Source organism: Elaeis guineensis, chromosome 1 (genome assembly GCF_000442705.2).
Source record: "Elaeis guineensis isolate ETL-2024a chromosome 1, EG11, whole genome shotgun sequence".
NCBI classification, from domain to species: domain Eukaryota; kingdom Viridiplantae; phylum Streptophyta; class Magnoliopsida; order Arecales; family Arecaceae; genus Elaeis; species Elaeis guineensis.
The window spans coordinates 106,346,876-106,369,024 of NC_025993.2; the positions used below are offsets into that span (position 1 = coordinate 106,346,876).

At 35.8% G+C, this 22,149-nt stretch overlaps 1 protein-coding gene across 4 annotated transcripts; it reads right to left on the reverse strand.

The window, feature by feature from the left end:
* Nucleotides 1–786: 786 nt before the first annotated feature.
* LOC105038321 (uncharacterized) lies at nucleotides 787–21,100 on the reverse strand. Of its 4 annotated transcripts, XM_073258592.1 has the most exons (16): nucleotides 20,686–21,100; nucleotides 18,291–18,693; nucleotides 18,014–18,191; nucleotides 17,790–17,929; nucleotides 14,498–15,392; nucleotides 12,858–12,982; nucleotides 12,160–12,304; nucleotides 12,008–12,076; nucleotides 11,831–11,876; nucleotides 7,554–7,993; nucleotides 5,890–5,969; nucleotides 5,490–5,625; nucleotides 3,222–3,414; nucleotides 1,443–1,525; nucleotides 1,201–1,345; nucleotides 787–1,075 (listed from the first exon to the last, which is right to left on the reverse strand). In XM_073258592.1, the coding sequence occupies exons 1-15, from the start codon at nucleotides 20,783–20,785 to the stop codon at nucleotides 1,223–1,225; spliced, it is 3,156 nt and encodes a 1,051-aa protein (XP_073114693.1). In that variant the 5' UTR covers nucleotides 20,786–21,100; the 3' UTR covers nucleotides 787–1,075; nucleotides 1,201–1,222. The 4 variants fall into 4 exon arrangements, with proteins under 4 accessions (XP_073114693.1, XP_010912390.1, XP_010912391.1 ...); XM_010914088.4 differs by having other exon boundaries at nucleotides 787–1,345; XM_010914089.4 differs by having other exon boundaries at nucleotides 787–1,345; nucleotides 12,882–12,982; nucleotides 20,686–21,099.
* Between the last annotated feature and the right edge of the window lie 1,049 nt (nucleotides 21,101–22,149).

The window sequence follows — 22,149 nt, forward strand, 5'->3', positions numbered from 1 at the left end:
TAAGCATGGTAGTTAGTGTTGAGATACGAGTCAGATAATGTAGGCAAAGCTAATAAACAAGGTACCCGTATTAGTGCTGACAAATAAGCAAAAAAAAAAAAAAAAAAAAACAGATAACTGAAATATATCAAAGATCAAGAATAACAATCACCACCGCACAAGAAACAGTTCTAAACACAATGCTATCATGGGCACTCATTTGTAGAAGCAAAGAGATATGATGAAATGGCATGCAACCAAACCCAGCCTCCAGAGGATGTTCTGCTGTTCCATTACTAAAAACACATGTAGGACATCAGGTCTTTACCGATGACACTCTATAATCAGAATGATATGAAACAACTGTATGATTGGGTTCCACAAATTACCTTTGAATCATTCCATTGATTTGGATACTTCAGCATGCTATCAATGCACAACGGTGAGGCCTCCCAGCATTCGCTTACGGTCCTACCACACTCATTTAATCAGTAGAATTTGCTCTGGAACATCAAATGCAGACTGATATCCAGTGTCGATCATAATTTGAGAATGCCATTACAGCTGTCCCGGTAAGAGTCGGATTTAATAGCTAAACATATCTGCATGACAGGTAAATGAATATATGACAATCATTGCTCCACGTTTTACCTTTAACTTTTGCTCCAATGAATTGGCAAGTCCTAAATCAAAAAATCTATTGGCGATGACATTAGAAAAGTTCTATCATACTCAACTAAGGGCATTGTTTATTGTACAATCATCTTATGGAGCAAGGGATTTGAAATGTGGAAGAAGAGAAGAATATCCAAAAAAGGCAGGCAGACCCATACGATTTGTACTTCATAGATGGAACCCCAAGAAATAAATCCAATGAAAAGAATTACATGAAACCTTACACTTGTAACAGCTAATGACTTCGCTGGACTAGCTAGCGTCTAGGCTGAATATCTTGTATAATGTCATCCTTTTGGTGTAACTCAGGTAATAAATATACATGCTTTCAATGTACAACTGTACATTTTGAATGGCAGTATACAAAACCACTCCAAATCCAAGACTTCTTCCTCAAATTCAACTGCAGCAGATTGGTGACCTGTCAAAATGTCAACCAGAGGGGGAGAGAAAAATGCCAACTGATGAACTCTCAAGTTTTCTTCAGGTTCAAGCTCACAACTGCTGAAGTGCAAGAGACACCGCATGGTGAAAGAATCTACAAACCTGACTAGCCATGATACTTTCCTTACACTGGCTGATTACATGCCTTCTGATGTATATCAAGTATTAGATCACGTAATTCTGGGAACACCGAAACGAGCACCAGCTCCAACATGCTATATGCTAGCTGCTTAACACAGACAGTAGACTGCAGATACAAACACAGATGTTTTCAGGGATTAGAAAACAGTTCTATCTTTGATTCACATTGACTCAGATATACCAGAGTTTTCAGATAAGCTAACCTGGATAAAGTAATAAACATCCTTTGCACACCGCCTGTATTGACTACGCCCAATCAAGCTGACTAATGCAGTTGGAGCTCCACCTGACAAAAGCATTCAATTGGGTCAGCTAAAAGTTCTAATATAATTTTTGAAAAATGATGCATCAAGTAGTACTTTTCATTACCCTAGCTTAAAACCACCAAGCAAGTAATTTAAACATTCATACTTTTAAACAATATCTAATTTATTTTCTTGTCTTATTTAAATTTCTTCCTTAGTTTTGGCTTTTTTTAATAAATTTGAACCGAAATAACCCGAGAACCACCAAAATTGTTGAAAGTTGAAACAGCAGAAACTGAAACCCATTTGGTCCAACGAAAACCAGATCAGAAACTGCATGCTGAACCTGTACGGCTGCACCATGAGGTTAAATATCTCCCCAAGACTACAAATATTATGCATTTGATGTAGAAACCTACGCATTATATGTTGAATACCCCAAGCATCCATAGTGTGAAACAAATGCAGGCACTGCATCACAGGTCCAGAATCACTCAAAAGCAAAGGGACCAATGACAATGCCTGTCTAAAACTAGCTTTAACAACTCATTATGTCAGAGGCTCTGTTTGCTTGCACCTGACAGGCTGCAACTGCAGCTAGCTACAATTGAATTGCAGGCACCAAAAACAAGTGTTTGGATGCCTGCAATTGTAACTGTAGGCTGCAGTTTAGCTGCAAAAGAGGCACAACAGTTACAATTAGATCTGCAGCCAACTTTAGTTTCCAATTACAAGATTCCTTGCAACTGGAAAGTAGCCTAGGAGCTCACTACTTGGAAAGTAGCCAGGTACATAGTTCATTATTACTGTTATAATCAAAGTATTGTTATTATTTTTATTATTGTATCATAATGATTCTTATTCTAATCAATACATAATGTTATTATAACAATAATAATGAATATTATATAATAATTATTTGTTATTATAATGCACATTATAAATATATATTTTGTGATTACAAAATATCTAACTATTATAATATTAAAGTAATTTTTATTGATATAATTTATACAACAACTATTCTTATATTAATCCAATGATAATATAATAACAATGTATATTTCTACTACAATTATAAAAATAATATACTAAATAAACTATAATAGAAAAATAAAAAGTTTACTTGTTGGAGGGGGTAATGCTACCAGCTCAAGTACAGGGTACCCATATCCCATTCAATATCAAGCAACCAAACAACCATAACTAAATTGTAGTCGCAGTTGCATTTCACTTACAAATAGTCAAACAAAGCCCCTTTCTACAACTGCAATTCCAACTGCAAGCAAGAATTACAGCCTGTAATTGAATTGCAAGAAAACAAACAGCCCCTTAATGTTGTATTTCCTACAATAGCATCTTCAAGAGTTTCTCTGTTTAATATTGTGGTTCTATCCATTCAAAACATGCATGGAAATAAAGACTAAGTTGGCAGTAGGAATTGGAAACAAAGTAACTCATGACTAGTATCACTGCAAGACATATGCCTAGATTACTCTCTTTTTTTTTTTTGCATTTTTAACTTTTCATTAGTTATATGTAAAAACTAAGTTCCATATGCTTACAGAATCAATGCAAGGACAGGAACAAGATCATAGCTAAAAACTGTCAGGGTCATGCAGATAGGTCAGATCAAAAAATACATGACGCTTATTATGTGCTAACTGAGAAACACTGAAACTGATAGAGAAATCACACTAACCCACATTCAGAATCTGTAAAAGAATGCTGTCTCACCAAGTATCATTTTCTTAACATCACTTGCTCTACGAGCTGCCTCAAGCTGGAGCTCAAAAGAGCCTGGCCTGGTCACCTTATCACCATACATCTGACTGGTACTTTGAGTTGGTTTCTGACTAAAATGACTGCCATCCATATTCCCTTGACTTCTCTCCAACTTTACAAAGAATGTACCATTAGGCCACAGAATCTGCTTAGATTAAAATCAATTATATTTAAAAATTAGAACGATAAATTATTTACAAAGAATATAATGAAATATGTAGATGATATAAAAACTTGTATGTTTCTTTCAATGATTCACTATCGAAGGTTTACCAATAAGTACTTATGCAAGTTTCAGAATTTTTTTTTTTTTTAAATTCTGAAAGAAGGCAAACTAAAGACAGTTATATAAAACATTCAAATTTCTCAAAACAATATGATAAAGTATATTGAAGAAAGGCAGAGAAATGTAAAAATGAACTAATGGTAAGGAAAAAGCAAATTAGAAAGGGATGTGATGAAGAATATACAGTGCAATACTTTACAGGAAAATGTGACAGAAACAAAATCAATGGACATTATGGCTGGAAACAGCTAGGATACTAGAATATCCTTATTCATATCCATATTTTTTCAGGGAAAATGAATATAGATAGGGATGTTAAATGGATAACAAAATTAATATCCATATTTGCTCTAAATGCACATGGATATGAATTTGATATTAGTTATATCCAAATATTTTTCTATCCAAATACAGATATAAGTCGGATATTATTCGGACATAAATTTGGTTTGAGCAGAAATCAATGATGAAAACTGACACTAATTATATAATCATAAAGGACACACAAGTAACTAAGTATTTAACCAAGCCAATTATCCAGGTCAATAATTCGACCCAATTTGTATTAAAATATTAAAAATAAAATTTATTTAAAATTAAAAAATATATAATATATAAATATTTTTTACATCAAATACTATAATTACTCTTTAGTTACAGCATAAACAAAAAATAATCATGAATTATCTACTTTTACTGAGCTTGTAAGAAAAGATATATATAAACACAAGAATACAAAAAAGTTTTTAACATTTTTAACTATTTTAGCAATTAAGTTTTCAAACATCATAAATAATATTTTTTTTATTTTCTTATCAAAGAGAAGAGATTTTTTTTTTCCATAAAAATAATAATTAAAACATTAAATAATTAATGCTGTAAGTACATAGAATAAACAAAATAAACCACCTACATTGTAGCTTGGTGGTTGAGTGCCCGTCATTTAACTAGGAGACTAGATCGAATCCTAGGATTTACAGTTTATTTTATAGTTTTTTTTACTAGGATCTGGATCCAAAAAATCTTTAAAATCCAAATCCAGATCCAGCAAGATTAATAAGTAGATATCTGAGCTCAAATCCAGATCTGATCGGATATCAGAATTTTTACCCGAATCCAAACCGAATTGGATAGGGAAACGGATGCGGTTGGATTTTATCCAACCCATTTTCAACCGTACTGGAAATCATCAGCAATAATGCTGACAAGGATGACTTTCATTTCTTTATTGTTCTCTACAGAAACCAAAATCACAAAAAAAATTACAGAAATGGTAACATGACCCAATTAATATCCAACCCATTTTCAACCCGACTCATCTCTCCCCAATTCATTTCCCGACTCATTCCATCTCAAAACTCAAGATGGTCGGACACTCCACCATACCAAAAAAAGGGTGGCTCAACCATCCTAAAAAAAGGTGGGTTAGTATATATGAGGCTTCTGCCATTGTGGGGTCTATGAAGGGTCAGATGTACATAACTATACCCCTATATCTGAAAAGATCATTTCTATGTTTCTAGCCCGTGACCTCTAGGTCACAATGAAGCATCCTTGCTATTGCACCAAGGCTCACCCTCTATCCCCCACCATCTCATTAATATTTGAAACTTTGATAATTGCATTTAAACTAAAATAAAAAGCCTAATATATAAAAATAGGAATAAGCACATCAAAAATTCATGCTTCACTTAAGCATCTTCTACTTCACTGAAAACAAGTTTCATATGATCTAAGAATAGAAATGCATTTTAGAGAGCCGCCAACCCTTGCCAAAGATAATAACACAATTTCTAGGAACTTTTATTTTTGAGGTTGGAACAAAGCGCTTAGATATGCCTTAGGGTAGGGGTGTTGTTAAAGTACAACAAAGTTGCTACTTGAGATGAATTCTATTGCAAACAAGGTGAAGAAACATATAATTCTCTACTTACATCTTGAACCCATCGAATCCCTTGTGCAATAACATCATCCCTCCGTAGCCAAGAAATTTGCCTAAGAATCCAATCATCAATTGCATCTTCCATAATTAACTGCAAAATCTGTTTTGAAATCCAAAAGACCTGTCTTCTGCAGAAAATAGGAAATGAAACTCCAGTGAATCATTTTGTAGTAGTTCTAAATAATAAAACTTAAAATTTACCCTATCTGCTCGAAGATAATGCTGAAAATATTGAAAAATTGAATTGGAGCCCTTGCAAAATATAGTAATTGAGAGTACGACAAACACAACAACAATAGTCAAGGTGTAGAATGCAGGAACAAATTGCAAAAAGTTATTTTCAGGATGTTCATTAGAAGAAACGAGTCATAAAAATGCAATGTATAACGCACCTCAGCCAACCTCTCTGTTTCAGTTGGAATATGTTATCAACTAGATTCAACAGTGGCACACTAACATTTGGTGGTGTCCACTGCAAAATAGCGACGGGAAGGCATAAAGAAAAATGTCAAAACTACTAAATCTTCATGGTATAAAAACAAATATAATAAGTAAATCCATAAAATCATTGAAATATTGAAATTTGTTACTGACACCAAGTGGATAAAATTCTATAGTTCTACCGTTCGGTCAGTAAGTTATCAAACAATCCTCAATTAGCATGTGTCATAATAGGATATCAAAAGCAAGTCACAGACATGTATGAATATCTTGCTACTCTGTTTCAAAGGTAGCCAGTAATGGTACAGTTTCCATACTATTAAGTTCAAATTCTAGAAAGTTTTAAAGTTGAATCCAAAATTGATTATTAAATTAAACTATCTCCTTTTAATCATCAGCAAAGATGATCTTGCTTGAAGGAAGAGAGAGCACTATACAAGACAAAAAGATAGAAGGAAGGCTAAAAAGTTAAAACACAGAAAATTAAAAAAGAATAACTTATAAGATCACTCATCATTGTTCATCCTCCACAATTGCTGGGAAGATGTTATCTCCAACTGTCCAACAACATTGTTTTTTTTTAAATGATAGCATCTTTGGCTTGTTCATCCACCTCTCTAATTTCTGAAGTCAGCATAATGTTAATACCAAATCTTCTATCTGCCAAGGATATCCAAATGCATATTTCAACCATGTAAAAGAGCATTGCTTATGTTGATTCTGATCATTGCAGCTGTTTTATGAATGAAAGAGGTTTCATCAATTCATCCATCATGAAGCAAGCAGAACTAGGCTCCTTAAAGAAACATTGTTATGCCACTACGCCAAGTATTGCAAGTCCATCTTCCTGATATTCTGATTGAAAGATGAGACCACCCAAATGCCACTGATATGATCGCCCTATAGAAAGCCACTCTCTTCTATCAACCGTAAAGTTGTTGGATCTCATTTTATGCAACCAGCCCATGGGATGCTCAGAAATCATTTGAGACTAGATAAATGTGGTCTTTTCCATAATTACAAATTACTTGTGGAAGAGTTCAAATGATCAGAATCCAAGAATAGAATCATGGGCCAGGACCCTGAATAGCACATCAAAATAACACTTGATTTAAGTTTTTTTTTTCTTTTTTTGCTGACAAGCAGTGATGAACCACCAAATATATCATTAGATTAGGGTGACAAAATGAGAAAGATTTTAACTATTCTTGGATAGCATGCAGAAATATCAATCCCGCTATCTAAAAGCATAGCACAGCCAAAGAGACATAATTCTGCCAAGTGCCAACAAATCCAAGTTTCAGGACAAAGGACGTGGAAGGATGGTTAAAATTGTCATAAATTACTCAAGCATTTGAATCTAAACAAAAATAATACATGGGATGAATTTTCTTTCAATTGATGCAATAGCAAAATATGAAATCATAAAAACAAGCAAATCCTTCACTTGAATGGCCAAGTAGCAAATAGCTAATTATTATATTAGCAGGTTTACATGAGTAATTTTAAGGATTATTAATATTAAGTGTCTATATCAGAAGCCAAGTGACATAAAAAAAAGAGACTGTAATAAAGAAATAATATGTCAAAAATAGAGATTGCAAGCTATTTGTACCTCCGGTGGCATTCCAACCGGATCCTCAAAAATCTCAGATGCTACTGAAGTTTTTGAGGCATTTAATACAAGTCTGTCAAATTTATCAGAATGTTGGCTTCTCTGAGAATCCAGATTTGAAGATTCTTCAATGCGCTTGACAACACGAGGTGGAAAACCTTTGGAATTTAATTCATTGTCAGAGTGCCATCCGTTATTTACTGCTGAAGATCGGTCTTCATCATGGGGTTCATCATCAGACAAACTATGGGAAGTGTCTATATTACTATAGCCTGGATAGAGCTTATTTGTCACTTCTTCAGTCCATGGTAATGCCATGCTCTTTTCAGCTCCAGGGGCAGAAGTTGCATGAGATGGTGACGAGCCAACAACACGACGCAGACCATCAGAAACCCCTTTAAATTGACGAACTATATCATCCACAGCATCATCCACATTGACTGTCAAAACAAAACCAACCGGTTAAGATAAACTACAAACAAGAATATTAGACAGGATGTGCCATCCAATTAAAGACAAAACTATCGAATATTGTCAAATAAGAAATAGGATCATGACAAGCAGCTTCTGAAACATACACCAAACAGTATTAAATTTTGCCTAGAACAAACATAAGCAGATGAACTTAGAAATATTTCTGGTGCTGAAGCATGACAGTAAACATAAGATATGATTGGAGACAACATTTCTTGCTCACTAGGCTCCTCCATGTAAAGATGCTTATCAGACTTATCTACTTTAACCTGCAAATAAGAAAGCTACAACACCATCCTCTAGTAGTGGCTTTCTTGATCCCACCATCTGCAGACCACTAAAGTGTGAATACATGCAAGCATGCTCACATGCAACTCTATACATGTCAACAACAGCAGGAAACTGTCACTCCAGAGAAAAACTAGGCAAAGGTAAAAGCCACAAGATTTTTTTTAATGAAAAAAAGCCAAAATATTTAAGTCTCACTAGGATTCCTGGTGGAGGAAAGCAGTTGGGGATGGTCTTTCATGATTCTTTCTCAAAATAAATGTGCATGAATGGATACCTATCAAATAAGCCATTGATCTACTCTAGTACCTGGACACTAGCCAAGAGAATATAGCACTTTGGGAACACAATTATCTCTCGTAAGATTCATTGTGATATTACTAAAGAATTTTACCTGAAACAGGTACAAACTGATGCTGTCAAGATGGATATCCAATCAGGTTGTTAAACCAGACAAGAATAATGCTTTAGGACAGAGGTAATAAAATCCTAAAAACGGGGCAGCCTGATGCACGAGGCTACCTCCATTGCATAATCTGGGGAGGTCAGATGTACGCAGACTAACCTCAGCATAAGGAGAGACTATTGCACCAACGCAAGTAATAAGATCCTAATTAACAATTTAGTGTTGATTGAGATGACTGATTTTGAAGCCAAATGTCTATTTTCTTCACTTCTAGGTTGGAGACAATATAAAAGATTTCAAGATTATCCATCTAATCATTAATAAACTCAAGGAGCAAATCTTAGGAAGGTGGGAATAAAGCAAATTACTGTTCAAGAAATTAGCCTAAAAATACAATTACTCATGCAGCTGGTTTTCACCTGTAACATGTGAATGGTGCATCACGTAGTCACACATCTGCATATTATTTTGAAAAAAAAAAAAAAAAGAGTATTGTGTAATATGACAACACATCATCACCTCTTAACAATGAAGGCAAGGCCTACCATACCGACCCATACCATCCCTTATTGACTACACTATACCATATTAATAAAGTACTAGCACAATATCGAGGTTCGATTCAGTATATCAATTGGACCGGCCCTAACCTAGCATGAACGCCCAATATCACCTTGTTTTGGGCAGTACCATGGCTGGGAGTGAGAAAAGCAAGGTTTGCAATCTTGGCACCAATTACCATACCGATGTGTTACCGGTTCGCTACAATATGGTTGATACAATATGTACCCCACATTGAGACAACTCCTAGCCCCTTTTTTCTCACTTCTTATCAAAGTTATTATCCAAAGCAAGGCAGCACAAGTTAGTACCGAGTTGAAACCAGGTGATTTCGGTCAGTTCGAACCAGTATGGACCAATATAGATCAGTTCCCATACTGAACTAACAAACTGTCTTGATTCCGCAATGGTTCAATATGGTATGCCCCAAACCAATGGTTCAAGTCAATTTTGCAGTCCTTGAGAAAACATTGAGAGCTTGTCTCAATCCAAGGTGCATACAATACTATACCGATCATACCCGAATTGGTGAAATATCGGTTCAGTTCTTGATACCAGTTTTGCGAACCTTGGATGAAGGGCATGTTGGCAAATATAAAAAAATTGTTGTAATTTGAATCTTTTCAAATAAGTCAGCAAGATGTTTGGTATATCAAAGCTTAAGTGGAGGTTTTAGGATAGAAGTCTTGAACAAAGTGGCAATCAATTAATAATGTGCCCTACAAGTTTACGCTGGGTATCAAGACAGCAAGACATTGCAGGAAAAGACTCCACCATACCATACATTACAACAAGATACTTAAATCAAAGACTGCAAAACCAACCCGAACCGCCTAGTCCAGGCATGCCATATTGAACCGCTGTGGAACAGGATCAGTTTGCTGGTTCGGTATGGAACCAGTCCGTACCAATGTGAATCAGTCTGAACCAGCAGAACCGTGCAACTTCACTCAGTACAGAACCGTATCACCAGGTTTTGTCCAGTACCATTGATTTGAAAAAAAAAAAAAAAGAGAGTAAGAAGTACATACTGTATGATATCAACCACACTGTGCTAAACCTATATGTCAAGATTGTGGATCTTGCTTACAACCATAACCATAGCACTTAAATTACATCATTTGATTGTTTTTTGGAAAAATCTACCCGCAAAAAATGTTTATAAATCCTCTGATAATGCACCATCATGATGCCCACATGATTGTTGAAAGAGCAGCATCCCCAAGATCCATCTTTTTGTATTAGCACTTTAGCAGTATAGTACAAGAATCAGTCAGTAAAGCAGCTCTACAGAACGAGGACTCAAAGCATAAGATAAATGTGTGAGAAAATTGATAGGGTCAATTTAAGAGCCGGTGGATGAAAGGAGCTTTGCTATCCCTTAACAAACTCTTTTACAAGGACTATCTATATGGATCACATTAAGCTGCCTATGATCATTTGCTAGATCCTCTATAATTTTACATAAAAATAGCCAAAATCAATAAACACTCAGTTAAAAGTGTTTATAAATCCTTGGATATTGCACCATCATAATGCCCTTGTAATTGACAAAAGAGTGCAGCACTCCCAAGATCCATCTTTTTGCATTAGCACTTTAACAGGATAGTATAAGAATCATTCTCTAAAACAACTTGTGGATAATGAGGACTCAAACAGTGACATATGTGGGAAGGAGAAATTTGATTGGGTCAATTGAAGGCTAGAGGATGAAAGGATTGTTGTTGTCACTTAAACTCTTTTACAAGGAAGCACTTACTATATGGATCGCATTAAGCTGCTTGTGATCATTTGCTAGATCCATGTTTAATGTTTCTATAATTAGCCAAAATCAGTAAATATTTGAAGAGAGAGTCCCTTTACAAACATTCAAAAGCATAGGTGGACTCTAAAATTCAACATATCTAAAGGGGCTTTACTGATTCATCATACAGGAGCATAGCAGTAGATCGACATGTTATAGTGATATTCTAGTGAGCTAAACCCACTCAACTATACTAATTTTCTCACAGTCCAGTGTCAGCAGTTGTTCAATCGATCAAGTAAATGTTATGTCTCTTACTTACTAGTTATGCTTGCTTTCAATTTTGAACAATGAATACCAACTTCCAGCCATACCCGACTAATGTGCAGCTCAGCTTGACAGCAAAGAAATAAATTGGCCTCAATTTATAGGGATAAAGCTATTGTATCTAGCTATGATGCATGAAAATGACAAACAATCACACATCATGACGTTGCATATAATAAATAGAACATTCTCCAAACAGTGTAGTTAGTATCAAAAATTCAAAATAAGCATCAAAGAGTTACAACATTAAAGAATGTTTTGTACATATGCTAGTACAAAACAACTGGGCAAAAACAAGATCAAGAAATTATTGAAAAAATCATATTTTGTTGCTAGAACCAAGTCTGTACCATCATAACATATAAAAAAATCGAAATGAAGAAATTAATAAAGTTGATCTTGGTTTCATAAAATAAAGGCGAAATCAAACTTTCTTTTGTAAGCTGTCAGAACTAAGGGATTTGGAGATCCATGTACCTGCTAATGTTTTCATCACTGAGGTCGATTTTCCAAAAGAGTAATTCTTCAAAAAAAAAAAAACAACAACAAAAACGGGATCAACTTCTCAGAGAATTTGAAAGTGTCTAAAAATGAAACCCCACTTCCACTAACAGTAACAAACTTTCCTTGGAAATGTATTGAGAAAATTTATACCCTTGAAGAACCACTTAAAAAGTCCCATACTTCATGTTGCTCTGCAACATTGGCAATTGACAGAAGATCCTGGCCAGATGAACTAGAAACATGTCAAGCTGGCATATCACATACCAAGTAAAAAAGTTGCAAACTAGAGCATCAAACCATACTTGCAAATATTTGTCAAGAAGAATGCATCGCTGGTGCACAAAATAATCATCGATACTGGATGAAAGAAACCTCTTTGGGGGCAAATGTAATGTATAATTAGGTATATCCTTTAGATGCCGATGCAACCGTTCAAAATTTCGGTATCTGCAATCCAATTGTCAATATTATCAATATAGAAAAATACAAGAAATTAGTCGATCCATATAACACATGACAACTAATGTTTCTGCTTTTAAAGAATCTTATATAAGAATTTTTTTCGAATTAACAAGACATTTAATTCATATATGTATTACTAACATATTTTCCCAAAAATATGCTATGAACAAGATTTATGAGTACACATACATGAATGGTGCAACTTCATAAATAGAAGCCCTTGTTATTTAAAAAAAAAAAAAAATCTCATTACTGACATGAAGGGTTTGGAGCAATATGCTAAGAAAATAAACTATAAATAACCTTCTTTCTTACTTTATCGAATCTATAGAACACAACCAATGAAAAGGGTGAAAAGTTGACATCAGGTAGACCAATATATATAAAGAGAAATTTAATATAAGCAAGGTCTCAAAACACCTACACAATTAACAGACTTCAGCTGGCAAAGACAATAGAGAATACATAAAGAAACATGAATATATATGAAGAATGCCTCTTTTTGAAAGTAATGGATGCAAATATATCAAAAGCCTACAGGGATGTCTTGGTAAAAGCATGCCTTCTTTTCACAAACCAGGTCTTGTTCTCTGCATCAGTTACAGCAATTGAATAAACTGCAAAAGATTTAGATCCAAGCTTTTCAAAATATGCTCCAACAACCTGCACAAACATTTTAAATGCAATGACGATATAAGTTAAAATTTGGCAAAGAAAACAAAAGTAGAAAGATTATAGAAAACATTTTCTAGTTTGACCATCATTTCCACCATATGATTGCATATCGTGCTTCCTTTTGCAAGCAGGAACAAATTAGCAACAAATATTGTAGAAAGCATGTCATAGTTAAACAAGTATTTTACAGAGAACATGCATGTTCCTCACAGTGAAATGTCACTGCACCTGTTTGCTTGTTGCATTTTTAATCATGAGGTATTCAGAGATTAAATTATTCAACTACTAAAAAGCAGGATGGCCGTATTTGCAAAAATATGTAACTAGATAAGCATGGCAGTATCTGACATATTATAATGTGCATAACAGAAAAATCTAACAGATCAAATCTAACAGAAAAAATAAAGCCTCATTTAATCTCACAAGCATATGCATACATATACATATATATGTATATGTGTATATGTATACATATAGCTATATGTAGATGTATCTGTGTGTGTGTGCATACTATAGCAATACATCTACATATAATGTCCGCATGCATATATATATATATATATATATATATATATATATATATATATATATATATATATATATATAACACATTTTAACCATAACATCATATCTATATGAAAGCGAACAACTGTTGGACCAGAAGAAGAGTTAATGATTTAAGTGTCTGGAAAGAGGTATAAACTTAATGGCAAGATCCAGCTACCAAAAGAAAGAAAGAAAGGGGGTGGAGGTTTGTTTCTGAAGTTATACTGTCTATGCAACTCTATTGGGAACTCACAGAGATTGGCACAGTATATGAAGAAAACATTTCAAGAGTTATGGTGGTGGCTTATGGATATGAAACTTGGATGACACAAAAGACTACATAGATTACACATTTCACCCAGAGGGGGAGATGCAAATGCAAGGTGACCAAAATTTAGAATTCAGCTTCACGATTTTAAGCACAAGCCATCCTCCTACTTGAAAAGAAGGCCAAACATAGTCATTTGCTCCTCCTTGCACCAGTCCGCTTGAATTGATATAGAACTAGTGGTAACATCAAATGATCTCAAGTTGATGATACTACAAAGAAGGCAGAATTATTACCTTGGATGATGTCAAAGTTAGCTAGCATATACTTCTTAGAAAACAGATGAGAGAACAAGACTGTGAAGAACTTTCCAGCCCTCTACAGAAGCAACATATTGAATAAGCTTTGAAGCACAAATAAGCAGCAAATTTTGGAGGTTAGTTAAGGAGGACCAGATGTCTAGTCTATGAGAAACCAGAAGATAAAGCACAAAATGACAGATCCATCATAGTATGAATATTTTGAAGGACTATATGTGTCATATGGTAAGCAAAATAAAACATCCAAAAATAACCTAAACCTTTTTATGCAGGATAAATTAACAACTGTACAGATTGACAGAAACATCAACTCTGCAAGAAGCCATAGAAGCTGCACAATTGACACAGATAAATGAAAGGAATACTCACCCGGCACCTTATCTTTGGAACATAGAAAGATCCTTCATTCTTGGAAACTAATTCAGAGCTTTTCTTTTCCTTATGCTTGCTCAAGTTTTGACTATAGTTCTCCCTGAAACCAGTAATCCCACTTTCACCACTTTTGCCCATTAATGTTGTTTCGATATCAGGTGTGCTACTAGATCGCTTTAGCTGACCTTTGTTACCTTCAAAAATTTTCCTGGCATTGTCATCACTTCCATCACCAAAATGACCCCCCTCTTTAGATTGCATACTAACCAGATCTTGAGAAACATGCTGCTCATGGTTTGTTGCTACACTTGATCGGTTGTTATTATTGGATCCTTGCATTAAGTGAACCATATATTTATCATCTATACTTATAGTACTTTCATTCATATTGGTCAACATTCCCTTCCCTGTGTTTCCTGTATGAACAGTATTATCTACGTTTCCTGGCACAGTACTCGGATACCCCAATGATGTTCCTGCCTTCATAAGAGTAGCAGTCTTCTTTTTGTAGTTTCTTCCTTTTGTCCACATGTTTTCAAGATTTTCAGGGGCAAGGACTTGAGATCTTCTTTTTGTAGCAGCATCCAGTATCATTGCCCACTCCGCTGCATGAGGCTGTATATGATGCTCAGAACTTTCCTGTAATGTTTTCGGATGACCATGCTCAGAACTAGCAAGTGCTTTTTCGCCACCACTTTTAGCCATTATCAAAACATCCGATTGGTTAGAAGCTGTAGCTCTTGACTCAGGTTGAGCAATCCAAGTATTTCCTCCAGAAACATTATTATCATGGGCAAGAATATCTTCATTGGTTAATCTATCAGAGTCTGCCTCTCCGATTCTGTTATCTTTATTGGTGAGGAATATATATTCAATCAACTCATTGATATAACTGTGGAAAAATAGCAATGAAGTTAGATTGTTTTGTAAAGGTACCCATAGAAAAAGATTAGCTCATATATCAGGACATTTGACTTTTATTGCCCAAGATATATAGCATCATCCATAGTATTACCATGCATGTATCTACAATGCATATCCCTGAATTGGATAAGAACATGATATGTTCTTGTATTATATATTGGGCTTTTGACCCTATCTAGTACATCATTGAGCTATTACAAACCCTGATGCAGGAGTAATTTCTCTGAATTGAAGTGTGCAAAGCAGCCAAGATAAATAATACAAGAAAGAAAAATAAAGGGAGATCAAATGAACGGAGAAAATGAAGATAAAAGGGCCAGTTATAGTTCACAGCATTTCAGCATCAAAAGGTGTCACTGCAGAACCGGATCTCATTAGGACTTCTGTACAGTTTGAAAATCAAACGAGAACTCTAAGGTGTTGCTTGGTCATGCTGGAGAATCATCATTTGTAAAAGAGACCAACATTGAGTGTACTTCCAATATAAAGTCAAAGGAAAAAATATATCACAAAGAACTGCAACCAGAACTTAAGATTCCTTCTTTAGGAGTTCTAAAAGGAAAATGAAAGCATATATTTTCAGCCCATGTATCCATCTTAAAGCCTCTTCATTTCCATAAGAAGAATATGAAAGAAAACAAAGTAAACCAGCCAGTCCTTTAATAAATCCTGGCCACCCATCCCCTTAAGCGATGAGAGGCATAGGTTAGATATATGTTTTATTTCCTTTCTAGTTTATTTTCCTATCAAACCATCAGTTCTAGAAGTCTATAAATATGGTTGGTCTTAGATTTATTTTTAGTTGGATGGTTGACTCATGAAAAATGATGATTTAAACATTGTCCTCTTGTTCTCTAGTGATGTGATTCTGCAAAGGTGTGAGACCCTCAAATCCTGAGTGTGAGATGTGGGTTGCATGCTAGTGTTTAGGCCGGTAGGTATCATTCTGTTTTCTTGATTTGATTCTTTTCCTATGTTCTGATTTTTCACAAGAAAATTCCAGCAAAGTTGATTTTGATTGTTTAATCACACAAACCCTATTAGAAAACAGTCTAGACCTAGAATCCTAAATTCTGGTTTGCACAATAATCATCCATTACCTTCCTTCAAAGACATTAACTTTCTAGCTTAGTTTTATTGAAACTTCAGGTTTAAATATAACATTCCAACAAACCATTGTAACAGCCCTTCTATCCTCAACCTAAATAGGTTCCAACATCTAGACTGTCCTACATCACAACTTTCCAACAGTGGACATGGTATTTATGCTGGAATTGGCCAGCACCTTGATGCTTCGATATCTTTTCTGGAAGATTTTTGGTGCCACCAAATCCTTCCTCCATTGTCAGGGTGATTGTATTAACATGCTCTATTTTAAACTGCTAAATAGTGCCTAGGAGGGTAGTTTTCATTTGCTCTCCCTCCACAACAAAAGCTTTCTTGATAACCACAACTTTCATCAAGCCTGGATCAACTAGTTGCGTTTAGCCTCATGAATATCATGTGAGAGCTACCTATGGTTATAATGTGAGCATTTTCGTATCCATCTTCAGAGCTGCCATACATGCCAGCTTAGGTCTCTCTGTCTAAACCATTTAATAAGGATTGAAGCACCTTGCCTAACTAAAGCCTCCTTAGATCTTCATTTAACATGATCGTGCCATCATTTTTACCTCGATAAATGCAACTAAAGCCATAGGACTGTTGGACCCTAGCAGCAAGAAAATTCATATGGGAAATGTACCTGCTTCAGAAAATCATTGGAAACTCAATCCTGCACCCATTTTCGAAGTGCTTCCTTACTTAAGATATCTGCACCCACACCAACTCCCAACTCTAGCAATTATCGTTGGGCCATTCTAACTACATTTTTTTTTTCATTTTCCTTACTAGTTTCACTATCATTAAGAGATTGTATCATTTATATAGAGTTTTCAAATAACTATTCCTTTGGCAATCACTAAGAATTTAAAGGCATAAATAACATGCCCTCAGTTCATAGCAGTCTCTGTGTTTGCTTGTGTTTTTAACACCCTTTTTCCTAAATTTCTGTTCCCCTGGTATGGAATTATATTATCATTGCTTGCAATTTCCACTTTTTCTGACCAAAATGAAAAAAAACAACTTTGAAATTTTGATAATACTGAGCAGATTGCCAATAAGTTTGTTTAAGATCATGGTAGTGAAACGATACTAAGTGTTGGTACGACAAACTGACTTGTACCAACTAGGCCAGCATAATACTGGTATGAGTACTGAAACCGATGTTGTGAACCATGCTCAAGATATTTATTAATTTTTTAGAACATGAGTCAGAACAAAATTACTAAATATGAATGAGTTGTTAAGTTAGTAAAAAGCTTACCCAGGACTGGCCAAGTTCATGACGGGTTGCAAAACCAAGCAGGTCAACAGCTCTCTGCTGAGACAGCGAACTAATGGGCATTGAGCTTCTTGTGGCCTCAAGACTATTGCCAGAACTCCTCCAACAATACGTTGAAGAACCTGGATTTAACAACAGATAAAACATACAACGCTATAAAGACATCGATATAAGAATACAAGAGCAAGCTATACTCAATTTCGCACCTTATGTTCACACTCCGGAGATAACAGAGCAGGGTGAAGTTCCTTGGAAGCTATTAGATGGCATTTTAACCTTTCATCTCTTTCCTCAAAGGAAAGAGTTCCCATAACATCGGTGCCTATCTCTGATTGATATTTTCTGTAAAGGTCTAATTGGTTTCCTATCAAGTCAACCATCTCCCTGGAACATAAAGAGAATTTGTTTGCAAAAGGAGATCTCAGCTATGTTAATAAGTTACAGAAAGCTTGTTGGAGACTTACAAAAGTAATTCAAAAGCACCTTGTTAACAACTCGAGGAGGTTGATCTGTTTAACTCTTCTGGATACTTCACCAAGTGCATCAAGTATGATGGTACGTATAAGTTCCGGAGCCTCCTTGTCAGGAGTAATAGACGAATACCAAAGATCTACAACAAAATCCTGCAAGATTTTGTTAATGAATTCCTCCATGGCAGCCTCCACAGTGGGTGAATCAATTTTCCGCCTCCACCTTGAAGTAGGTGGCACAGTAGAAAGACGAAAATCATCTAGAGATAATTGCTTCTTTTCCAAGTGAGATAAAAATGTTTGCTTATGGGCAGGACGCACCCTCCAGCGGAGCTCCACCTCATAAGACAGAAACCGGAAGACTGAAAGTATGAGAATTGATATAGGAATATTTGTCCACATCGATTTACTTGTATCTGTGAAAAACAAAAAACAACGGCCCATGATGAAAACGACACTAAAAAAAACTTTTCTGGGGAATTTTCCATAAAGAAAGAGCGGTGAATGGAGAAAAGAAGAATTATGAAATTATCCTAGATAGTAGCAATTGCACATAATCAAATAGAATAAACAGGGTCACATACCACTATTTTATTGTTCTAGGGACATGGTATACACACACAAACAAAGGCACACACATACAAATACCTCTAGTGAAGTCAACAATGTCTCCTTTAGAATCTGCAAGCTCGTTTCCTCGCACTTACAGAATATGTCTGGTAAATTTGCCATAGTCCATTAGAGAAAACAAACTTAGGTACCTTAAAGACCAATGGCCTTTTGCAGCAATATACAAATACTTCACATGCCAATGTTTTTAAGTATTTAGTAAAGTTTCTAAAACATATATCCACATGCTATATTTATATTTATTTATACATGTAACATATGGTACTCATGTACAATTATGTATGTTACTGTTTTGTACATTCATATGATACTTTTATCCCATATAATGACTAATCAGATTGTTAATACAAAATGAGCATGCTGGGATACATATACATGTAGGTATACTCACCTGATCAAGTTGGCATAACAGTGGATTAAACCTGAATGTCATTATAATGCCCCACTATGTACAGAAAATAGTTCATACACTGAGGATGCACCACATGAAAGACTTTAGGTGAAAGAACCAAGTCCATATGATCACACAGTCTCTCAAATGATGAATAATCTATTTGAATGAGGAAAGAAAGAATCTAGGTTTCGCATTATACTTTCTTCTTAATTACTTAAAAATTGTGTTTCAAATTAGCTGTTTTTATAGAAACACCTATGCATATCTTTGAGTTCCATGATTACAAAATTTATTGAAGTATCAAGGAAAATAGATGCCAAGCGTACAAGTTGCTTCCATTTGATAGGTAATGTACATATATTCTTCTTCATAAGTTTCCATACTTCTATTTATCCATTTCAAGTACTATAGAATTTGAGTGGATATGAATCTAAAACACAGAGTCACATGTGCACATACATGCACATAATTTCTTTTCTTTCTTTATTTTGGCAAAACAAGGTCCATTATACATAGGGCAAGGACCCAGCAAAATGTTCCAAAAATTGATTTTACATGGCATATTGTTCAGATTCTCATAGGTCATCACTAAGCAATCTTTGGTTAGATTTTCCTCATTCTACAAGATGAAGTATTTGTTAGCCATAACATCAAGTACCTACTTGGGAGAATGACAGAGCGACTTATATGAGCAGTGACTTCCGAATAAAACAGAGTAAAGGAAGTTTGGCACGAACAATTTTAATTTATTGTTGAAGGTCTCTCTCTCCCCCTCTTTCCCTGTAACTGGCAAATAACTTGCATGCCTTCACTACAAAACTTGCTTTGCAGGGGGGACTGCAAACAGAGAATAGTGCTACCTTGCTACTTTTTCCCATTCCTTTTGAGGTGCTACCCTCCTCCCCAACAAAACACTCATGCATACTCCACCTAAAGATAACCTTTTCTTTCTGGAGGGAGAGAGAGAGATGCACTTGACTTACCCGCGAGTGGTACACTGCAGATTCACACCAACTTCCCAAGAAGCGCATTCTCTAATGTTAAAGAAGCATTCTTGGTACTATATCCAACTCGTGACTATTCAGCTTCGATTACGACCTTTCCGTATTATTATTTCATAGTATAATTCTTTGCACTCATTTAATTCCAAATTTCATTCAAGAAAGAACTCTTGCATAAAATTGATTTCTTTATGTTATTCGCCAAGTAGTCGAGTGGGCAAAAAAAAACAAAGAAAAAACCAAAAGCTCAACCTTTTTCACTTCAAATTCCAGGGCTAGCTTTATAATCGAAGAATACAAAACCTAGAGAAGATTTCTTTGCTCCAAAACGTATCAAAGAACAAAAACGTTGCGCAATTAAAGGGAAGAAAAGAACCACGTACGCGACAAGAAGTAAGTGATCGCAAAGACGCAGATGGCCCAACACACGGTTCGAACCTTGGCCTCCTCGATCAGATCTTGTAACGTCTCCATCGTCCTCATGGTGCCGTTCCCTCCAAGATCCCTCTCTCCACTCCTTCACCCCTTCGCCCGACCCAAATGAAGCGAAAGACCCTCCACGATCAGCGTTCTTCGAGGCCAATCGCTCTCCGCCGAGATCAGAACGATCGATCGCTGCGAAGAGGAACGAAAAGAATCCTAAGATCGGAGGAGGGCCCAGAATTTTTATTGACACCTCAAGACACGAGATTGGGGTTCGAGGGCCCGGGTATAGGGGTTCCGGTCATCGCCGGGAGACCAGTATTCTCACATCTTATCGCTGCCCTGGGAGGCGAGGGAAAGAGATGGGATTGGAAGAGCTCGGCGGTCTTTACGCGCATCTGATGACGAAAATACCCTTGAGCCGAGTTGCTTGACGTAACGGCACGAAACGGAACGGAGAGACGGGTGTTGTTCTGTCGGGGTGTTTAAGGTTTGCGACAGGGTTGTATCATCCACGCGAAAGCAGGACTCATCTTCCTTCAGGCGAATCAATCGTTGGATCACGCAATAGTTGCCCCGAGATCTGCACAGCCCGAATCTTCGGATTGCTCTGAGGACCTCGCGGACGGCCGATGTCGCTAAAGAACATGATCATTGTTTTGCGCAAAAGATACAACCCGAACCCTAAGTTGGGTTATTGACACGTGGAGGATTTCTACTGGGCGGAGCTGGATCGACGTGTTGCAGAGCATCATGGCCGTCGAACTTGTGTTCCCTTGTTTTCAAGAACGGCGAATGATTGAGATCCTGTTGGACAAGACGTCGGACTAGAAAAAGGGGAAGACAGCTAGACCACAGCGATAATGATGATTTGGAGCCAGCTTAGAAAAAGAGTGGGAATAAGTGGTAATGATTAATTACTGGTCGTTCATTTGCATTTAGATGTTCTTACGAAGTATCAATGGGGCATAAGGATTCATGCACGCGAATCTCAAGGCATTGGTGAAACAAGAATGGCCAACCAAACAGGTATTAAAGGTGAGGGCAGGATTTGACCCCAAATCATTGGAGTCGAATACTTCGGGATGCTCTCCAATGTTCATAAGACTGGGATTTACGTGCAATTTGATATTTTTTTTTTGAAGTCTATAAAAAATCTTTCATATTCTTTTTATTCTTGGAAGTATTGTGATACAGACAAATTGATAAAAATAAAAAAAAATAAATAAATAAAAATTTTATTATTTTTATTTTTTTGTATGTTTAACAGACTTAACAGATTTGTAACAGCTTAACAGACTTCACAACTTTGCCAGCTCAGCATGATCATTACAATATTAAAATTCTTAACGTATCAATTTTTTCCCTAAAGAACAATCTTGTTCCCAAGGTTGAAATCTGAAAACCTATGCTGAAACTCTTCA